This window comes from Charadrius vociferus, unplaced genomic scaffold (assembly GCF_000708025.1).
Source record: "Charadrius vociferus isolate BGI_N301 unplaced genomic scaffold, ASM70802v2 scaffold528, whole genome shotgun sequence".
Classification (NCBI taxonomy): Eukaryota; Metazoa; Chordata; class Aves; order Charadriiformes; family Charadriidae; genus Charadrius; species Charadrius vociferus.
Genome location: NW_009649559.1, coordinates 717,286 through 726,503, shown reverse-complemented (window position 1 = coordinate 726,503; position 9,218 = coordinate 717,286). Strand labels below are relative to the sequence as shown.

General features: G+C 44.3%; 1 protein-coding gene across 1 annotated transcript in view; it reads left to right on the top strand.

Moving 5' to 3' along the window:
* Positions 1 to 5,326: 5,326 nt before the first annotated feature.
* PALM2 (paralemmin 2) overlaps positions 5,327 to 9,218 on the top strand; it is a gene marked incomplete at its 5' end in the record, with an annotated part of 81,612 nt that continues 77,720 nt past the window's right edge. Inside the window, 2 exons of the mRNA XM_009890027.1 lie at positions 5,327 to 5,492; positions 5,644 to 5,721. Of these exons, the coding sequence (XP_009888329.1) occupies positions 5,327 to 5,492; positions 5,644 to 5,721 (244 nt within the window). The remainder of the gene's footprint in view (positions 5,493 to 5,643; positions 5,722 to 9,218) is intronic.

Sequence of the window (9,218 nt, the reverse complement as noted above, 5' to 3'; positions counted from 1 at the left end):
GAACCACAAAAGAAGAAAAAAATTTACAGATTTTATTTCACTGCCGAGAGATGTGAAGTCACCACAGTGAAGATGGTCATTTAAACTACCACCCTGGTGAAAGTTTCAGTTTCTACGAGGAGTAATTTCTTGGGATTATGCTAACTGCAGGTTGAAATCGTGAACAGAACCCAGATGCTCCTTTTCCCCCGGAGTTCTGAATGTCCCTGAACTGGCAACAGAAAAAAAGAGGTGTCAGCAGCTCTTTTGCTTGTTTGTTTCCTTACTTGCTGCCCTAAAAATCTGTGCTCTTTAAATAAACAGGGAATAATATCTGCCAACTGTGCAGAGTGGAGAATATAATGTCTTGCTGAAGAAATTCATGTGATTCTTTGATTCTTTGGAGACAGTTCTTTGTAACTGTTTTGCTTGCTTTGAGGCAGACTGTAATTTTCCTCCACCTGTGCCATTTTTGGCGGCTTTTTTTTTTTTTTTTTTTTTTTTTTTTTTTTTTTTTTTTCTTTGCATTGGCACAACAGGCAGGAGCTCCTTCTCTTCCACCTGCCCCTCTGTGGTGGGCTGGACACTTGCTTGTCGTGCAGGATGAAGCCAACAGGAAACCTCTTCAATGAAACTACCAGTGGTAGCTCCTCCAGTGTCATGCTACCCGTTTCCTCAAAGGTTACCAAATCCCCATCAGGTTTTGTGCTGAGCTGGGGATATTTTTATCTTTCCTACTGTGTTATTCTGGATACCTGTACCGTAAACCTTAACCTGCCATCAGATTTGGGCATGTATTTTCCCAGTGAGGTCAATCAAATAGCATTTAGTTTCTCTGCTACTCCATGGAGTGCTTTCTGCACGTGTCTGAGCTGGCTTTAAACCAAAGAAATCAGGTGCTTCTGCCAATGCAAGGGGAGCAAAGTGCTTTATCAAGGCTTTACTGCCCCAAGGATTTACATGTCTTTAGAGGTGCATGTTTCTCCGCAGACAGTTATGACTCTGTGAGCTGAATAATCTCTGTATCACTTCCCACACTGTGCAGGCAGATTTCTAAACAAGAACAAAAATGATTTTGTAGTGGAAAATTGAAGTATTCTGTGACTGTAGTGTCACAGAGAAGCATTTTGGTATAACTTGTTTTTTTCAAGGTCTTATGCTTGCTTTGGGTTTGGTTGGTTTTTTTTGCTGTTATTGCTTTGTGGTTGTTTGGGTTGGTTTTTTTGACTGGAACAGTTTGACAAGTCTGATACTAAGCTGTAGGTTATTTTGATCAAATGTAACGCACGATTCAGATGAAAAATGCTGCACCCCTTCTCTGGTCAAAGAAAAATCAGTGGTGTTAGGATGAGCTTTAGAGAAGGACAAGCATTTGAAAACTTAGAAAACAAACACCCTCAAAACCGTCTGTGGTTCAGGGGCTTCCTGCCCCAGATGTAATTTCAGTTTGTGTAGTAACCCTCACAGTACTCCTTCTCTCTGACTGTCCCCTGGTACCCCCATCACCTTCTAGCACCCACAGCATCCTGAGACAGGGATTTCCACAGCAGCCCAGTGCCTTGGCTTCAAACCTGCCCCATCCAGTTTCACTTGATGCCCCTTTTTTTTCTTACAGGGGAAGACAGAGCGAGCAGTAGATGCCCACTGGCTCTCTCCATGCCCCCACTCATGATTTTACAGGTCTCCATCTTGTCCTCCCGACACCTCTCTCTCTTCCAAGTGGATGAGTTCTTACCAAGTATCTGACATACTTGGGTTTTAGCAATAGGAAAGTGGCACTGGCCACCTTTAGTGCTAAGAAGTAATTGCTTACTTTCTGAAATCAAGCTTCTTGGTAAAGGAAATAAGTTTATGGTTTCCATGTTGCACATCGGCATGTGAATGCCTGTGTGCAAATCTCATTTTTCATTTAACAGATTTCAGGATGTGAGTAACCTTTCCATTTGACCTATGTTCTTTTCCCATCATTTGGGTCTATGAGTAAAAAAAATAAGTACTTTCACTTTCCCGTTTCCCCAGTATTTTTGGTGAAGGGAGGGTTGTAATGTTTGAATCTAATTTAACTCATGAATATCCCAAATATTCAGAGCGTCCTGACTGTACCTCCCAAATGGTACTCCTTTACCATTTTGGAAAGGTGATGATTACCTGTATTCTTACGAAAGCAGCACACCTCAGATGATAGGTAAAAATCTTTTCTTTTAAACCTACCACATTCACAGTAAAACTGGCTTCGGTGCCTGTTTTCTCCACCTCTTTCAACCTAGTTTCTATAATCCCTTCACTTTTTTAAAACAAACAAACAAACAATCAAAAAAAAAAACAAAACAAAAAAAACCCAAAAACCACTTCGTGCCCACAGAATAGCTTCAAGGAACTCTGTGTGTGTGTATTTGACATCTCAGCCGACAGTTTTCACTAACTCCCTCAAAGGTGCAGGAATTGTACAAAATCCAGTCATCCCTTATATACCCAACCATCCTCCTGACTCCTGCCTTCCCTCTATGACTTGAGCTCCCTGCATCCTTGCATGGAGGAAGAGATCAGGGATTGTCTTCTTGGGGGTTACTTCTTGGGGATGATTTTTTTTATCTTTAGCTAGATGAAGATAAGGAGATGAACAGAGTAATGAGGAACATCTACCAGCTTCAGTGTAGAAAACTGCCTTAATAAATGCTCAGGTATAAATAAGCATGTGCTTTACATCCCAGTGTTTTCAGCAAAGTCCTGCTTTAGGACTTTACTGATCAGGAGCCCGCTTAAGTGGGTTTCATCTACTGAACATCTAAAATCCTTAATATGCTGATTTTAGTGGGATTTTTGTCAGCCAGTCCAGTCTTCTACCACATTTTTTCAGAACACGCCCATATAAACCAGGAACACATACAGTCACAACCTTCAGTGACTGGGAAAAGCTTAAATTTAATGTGATCTAGTGACCTGAAGGGGAAACACCCTGATAGCTAATTACCAGCGCTGCAATTCATGCAGTCTTCAGAGAAAGAAAAAAAAAAAAAATACTTTTGCTGTCATACTCCTCAGCCATAGCTGTGGTACAAAATCAGAGGGCAGAGGCATGCAGTCAGGCTGACTGAAAGCCAGTGATATGGAAACGTGAGCAATATTCCAATTTAACTCCACAGAAGCCCACTAGTTAGTAAGTAGTTCAAGTATTTTAGTGCCTGCTGTGTTGCTGCCTGCAGGGAAAATACTCTAAGTGCTTTCCCTTTCTCACAAAGAAAAGAAGTTTCCATCTATGTTTTATAAGGCTGTCTTGTCACATCCATTATAGAGTATGACACAACCAGCCAGAGGAGGTACTGTGGTGATTTCTATCATGTGCTTTATGGAGAAGGTTTTTGTGAAGGCTTGAATACATATATGTATGAAAAAACATATGTATGTATATACACACACACACATAAATGTAGGTCAGCTAACTGTGAAAATGTAGGTGCCTTATGCTGGCCTATGAACTGTCAGATGTGGGGTGTTAATGCCTACATATGTGAAATCCAAACATTCTGTCATCTGGCCAGCTTCGCTTAAACAGGGCAGAATTATCCTTATACTAAGAATATTAGGCCATTAACTGAATTGGCTTTTAGAACTACTTTATTCTGGTCCATGGCTGACCAGCTATATGAGGAAATGGCAAAAAACAAATTCTGTTTTTCAGTCTCCAAAATACACTGTTAATATCACAGAATGAAGAAAATGGCAAGAGAAATCCCTGAACAATGTTGGGGTTTTTTAACCCCTGAGCCATCCAATATCCTGTTCCATTCAAAAATTCAAAGGGGGGATGGGGATTGGAGGAGTGATAGGAGGGATGATCCACAGGCTATCAATTTTATATAAAAGGAGGGATTTTTAAAGGTGAATGCATAAATTTTATATGCGTGTGCGTGCACAAATGCAAACTATCTCCTGCATGCACAGAGCAGCGAGATGTCAAGTTTTCAGCTGAAGACAGGCACCGTTTCTGACATTTTAGTTATCCAAAAAGCCTATTTTCCTATTCTGAAACAACGTCAGCAGATTATTTTTGTTCGGCAGTGATATTCTTATGTACATCAGAGAGTAAGGAGTGTGTGTGTGTAGATGTAGATATACACAAACAATCATCATGTAAGAGTGTGCAGTGTATTACAGAACTGTTTGACATATGCATCATTTGACTACTTTGCCTCTTCTGGGTTCATTGCTCCAGCCCTCCCATCACTTTTCTGATGTCTCACTCTTTGGCAGGAGTGGTCCAGACAGTTATTTAGCTCCATGTTTTGCTTTGTTTTGAGAGAGCCTGACACTAAAAAAAGTTCCCTGATCTTCCTTTTAAATGTAATGTTTTCACTCAAAATTCCCTGGTTTGAGGTCCAATATAAACACAACTAATTTCTGCATAGGCAGCATCTTATCATATGCCCCTTGAGGACAAGGCATGAAGGTTTGAAATCCCTGGAAAGTGTAGAATTCCCAGAGCATCAGTAGGGTACCTAGAGATGAGACAGAAAAATTACTTTGGGGACTTAAGGAATCCTCAAATGCCTTCAAGCCCAACTTTACACCTACTGAAATATTTAAATAACAAAAACATGCTTTCACATGTAGGGAATAAAGACTGTTGTTCTGGTAAAAAACTGAGGCTGTATGCTTACTTGACTGCCTTTATTTACTACTCAATATTTCTGTCTTGGCTGCAAAATCTAAAATGAGAAAAGACCTCCAGGACAGGGAACCTAATCTGGGCTGGTGATGGGTGGGGAGAAATGCTCCCCACAAGGTGCGGAAGACTGGCAAAAGGCAAACAGTTGATCCTTCGTAAGAGGAAGGTGTTGCAGGGGAGAAAAGCAGGGCGTTCTCCTCTTGAAACACCTGAGAGAGTCTGCTGACTGCTGAAGGGAGCAGCCTGGGCACGGGTGAGCGGCCGTGTTCACGAACGTGACCGTGAAAGCCCTCAGCTGTGGAAATGACCGTGCTGTCCTTGGCGCCACGCGGTCAGCCCAGCTTCTGCGAGCCGGTGAGGGCCAGCTGCTGGCGTGTGCTGGTGGCTTGAGTTTTAAACAAAGCCAGCTGGGGTTTCTCCATCCCGTTTGCTTTGCAGGTAAATCCCATGCAATCTGGCTGAAATACCTTCTCCCTATTGAGCCTGGGGAATACCTTACCACCAACCTCACGGGGGGGAAAAACGCCGTCTGCGACCTGGCTCTGTTCCTCCGTGATGCCACCCACTGCTTTCGTGTCGCCTTACTGTCACACAATTGCACCACGCAATCCGTTGGGGTTTTTTTTGGCCCAACATCTCCAATGCAAAAGCACATCTTTGTCCCTTTAACTTCCCTCTCAGCCGTTATGCCTGTTTTCTCCCCTCCTCTGGGACTGTGCACTCTGTTGCTGCTCCGGCTGCCGGGAGCGAGCGAGGAGAATTTCTCCTGCTGGCGAGCGACCGGCTAGTCTGGGGCTGGCGTCTTCCCAGGACGCTGCTGTTTGCATACCAGCAGGCAGAGGAGCAGGTGAAATGGGACTGGTGACATCTGTACAGATGCGTTTGACTGCTTACACGCTTTTACAAATCTGCTACCCTTAAAGCCTCCGTTTCTCTAACGAGATATCTATCTCTCTCTCTCTCTCTCTCTGTGTCTTTCAAATTATTTTTCCAAGGAGAAACGGAAAAGGCAGACAGAAATAGAAGGCAAGAGACAACAGCTTGAGGACCAGATACTTCAGCTGCAGCATTTCAAGGTAAGGGACTGATGCCAGAAATGATGGATTGATAAATCTGTTCATTATTAGACATGCAGATCACACGTCTGAAAGCTGGGAAGAGCCCACTCCGACATGAAGCAGCCTTCGCTGCCGGAGCCTAATTCTTGCAGTGATCGTGTCCTGCCTGCTTTTCATTCTGTGTTTCATGCACAGGACCATGTTGCAGAAACGGCTTAGGAGCATGGAGTCGGGAGGGTGTGAGCGCAGGCAGCTCGGCAGTGCTGTTATTATTAAACACTGTTATTTATTATACATAATGATAAGGCACCAATCGCTGTGGATTGGGTGTGCACTACATGGCTTCGGTGAGCACTTTCTGCCTGCAGAGCTGCGTTGGATTTTTCTGGTGCCTGTCGTTAGGTTTTGTGTGTGTGTATGTGTGTGTGTGCGTTGCAGAGAGAGCGTTAGTTAGCATGCATGTATGTGTGTGTGTAAAGCTTTAATTGTATGATGAAGTTATTAGGTACATGTGGCATAATAAAAAGGGCATGTATGCACACACAGGGAGGGTGTTGCTGCATATGTGCGCGTCTACATGGAGAGGCGCCTTGATATTTAACAGGGTGCCGAACAGCCCCAGTCCCTGTTGGACTCCATGACAGCTGCAGATAGCATCGTTTGAAAGCCATCCTGGTTATTTCTACCATTTATCCTTCCTGTCAGCAGCAGGGTTTGTCTTTACATTTGTGCATAGCAAAGAGAAGAACAAAAATGTACATGTGATCTTTTCGTAACCAGTGTGCATTTGTGGGTCAAATCTCATTAGATTAGTTCAGTAGGGGAGCCCGAGGAATTTCAGTGATTAAAATATCTGAGAAAGATGATCAGGACTGGACAGTTTGTTCTTGCAGCAAATGAGCTGGGCTGTGTTTTTAAAAATAAGATATTTAGGTTTCTTGTGCAATAGTATGTGTGTGTGTGTGTGAGCAGTGCACCTGCGTGGGGAGACGGTGCGCAGAATATCTTCCCTGCCCACGCATGCACTTGAAGACCAGACTTCAAGTTATGCTACAGACAGGATCCTTCTCTGCCTCTCCAAGCCCCTGCCATCATATTCTGTAAACTATTCCTCATTTTCTGGTAAACATGATGCAGTTAAGCCCAAGTAATTGATTGCAGCCTACACAAATGCTCCATCAGGTTCACGTAAATCTGTAAATGTCACACATTGTCTTTGGTGTTATCAGTCAATGATGTGATTGCATTTCTGTGGGGCAACAGGAGTTGCCATTTCATTCAGGCTGCCATTGACTACAGGCGAGGGAGAATTTCTTCTGACGACTGACCGTAGGTTGATGCAGCAGGGCAGTAAGATGCCTTTCCAGTGCCTTCATGATGCTTGCTTTTTTTCTTTTTGCTGCAAAGCTGAGGACTTCCTTTATCGTGTTAACTGTTTCCAAGCTAACTGAATTATGCTTTTGCATGAAATTCTTCAAGCAGAGCCTTTTGGAAAGCCATTTCTGGCAATTTTCTACTTCATCTGATGTATTTTGATATAGCTGTTGCTAAACTGAATTTTATCATTATCCACAGGGAAAAGTAAAACCTCTCAAGGTGGTGCAGTGGGGTCAGCCCCTCAGCTGATGTAAACTGGCACTGACTTCAGCCCTGATGTGCTCATTGCCACTAGCAGAGGTTCAGTCTTGCTGCATGGATTTCTTGAGTGACACACATGAAAATGAACTATTTCCCTTTATTATTTAGCTCACAGCCTGGAGCAAGAGCAGTAATCACACAGGAACCTAAGGGGAGATCAGGGCACAGAAATTTAAAATGTCAGCTTTCTCCCCTAAAAGCACAGCCAGACTTAAGGTCTGTAAACCTGGGTGTGAGGATGAGTATCAAGATATGATAGGAGCTTCTCTACCTCTCCCTTCAGTGGCATCACTTGTCATCAGAGGAGGAGTATGGTGCTTTTACTGGAGTGGTCACAGTGACTGCTGCTGCAGGAGCTGCCTGTACCACCTCACTGTTCCACCAAACTACTGTCTACTGGGAGACTTGGATGAGGTGATGGCAGAGGTCTATCTGGGATTGCAGAGTTCATCCTCATTGCTGCTAGGCCCTTCCTAAACAGAAGGAGCCCAGCTACACCCCAGCCTTTAAAAAAAAAAAAAAAAGAGACACTGGCTGGGGATATTTCCCATTCTCTGTGTAGAAAGACCAAACAAACTGCATTTTCTTTTCATACTTTGTTCAGTGTTCTGGTTGCTTAGTGGGGTGCTGACCAAAATGGTATTTGGCCTGCCAGGCTGCTTTTTTTGTTTTAAAAGCTGTGTATCCTCCCTCCACCTCCCCAAGGTTCTCCCTCACCTCACCCTGGTTGCTCTGAGCCTCTGCAAACCAGAGGCTACAAGTCTGCTATGAATATAGTCCCTGAGTCTGATATGGCTCCCCAGTCTGGCTCACACAGCCCAAAATAAGTCCATTTGTTGGATACAGGGGGAAACATAGTGTCAAAGGATGAGGAAAAGGCTGAGATACGTAATGCTTTCTTTGTCTTAGCCTCTAATAGTAAGACCAGTTGTTCTCAGTTGGGTATGCAGCACCCTCAGCTGGAAGACAGGGACAGGGAGCAGAATGAAGCCCCTGTAATCCAAGAGGAAGTGGTTAGCAACCTGCTACACCACTTAGACACACACAAGTCTATAGGACCGGATGGGATCCACCCAAAGGTACTGAGGGAGCTGGTGGAAGTGCTCACCAAGCCATTTTCCATCTTTTATCAGCAGTCCTGGCTAACTGGGAAGGTCCCAGTTGCCTGAAGGTTAGCAAATGTGATGCCCATCTACAAGAAGGGCCAGAAGGAGGATCTGGAGAACTACAGGCCTGTCAGTGTGACCTTGGTGCCAAGGAAGTTTATGGAGCAGATCATCTTGAGTGCCATCACACGGCACATACAGGCAACCAGGTGATCAGGTACAGTCAGCATGGGTTTGTGAAAGACAGGTTCTGCTTGACTAACCTGATCTCCTTCTGTGGCAAGGTGACCAGTTTAGTGGATGAGGGAAAGGCAGTGGATGTTGTCTACCTAGACTCTAGTAAAGCCTTTGATACTGTTTCCTACAGCATTCTCCTGGAGAAACTGGCTGCTCATGGCTTGGACGTGTGTACCCTTTGCTAGGTAAAGCTGACTGGATGGCTGGGCTCAAATTGGAGTGATTGGAGTTAAATCCAGTTGGCGGCCCATCACAAGTGGTGTTCCCCAGGGCTCAGTATTGGGGCCTCTTTTGTTTAATATCTTTATCAATGACACGGACAAGGGGACCGAGTAAGTTTACAGACGACACCAAGCCGGGTGGAAGTGTTGATCTGCTTGAGGATAGGATAGCTCTACAGAGGGATCTGGACAGGCTGGATCGAAGGGCCAAGGCCAATGGTGCGAGGTTCAACATGGCCAAGTGCCGGGTCTTGCACTTGGGTCACAACAACCCCATGCAGCGCTACAGGTTTGGGGAAGAGTGTCTGGAAAG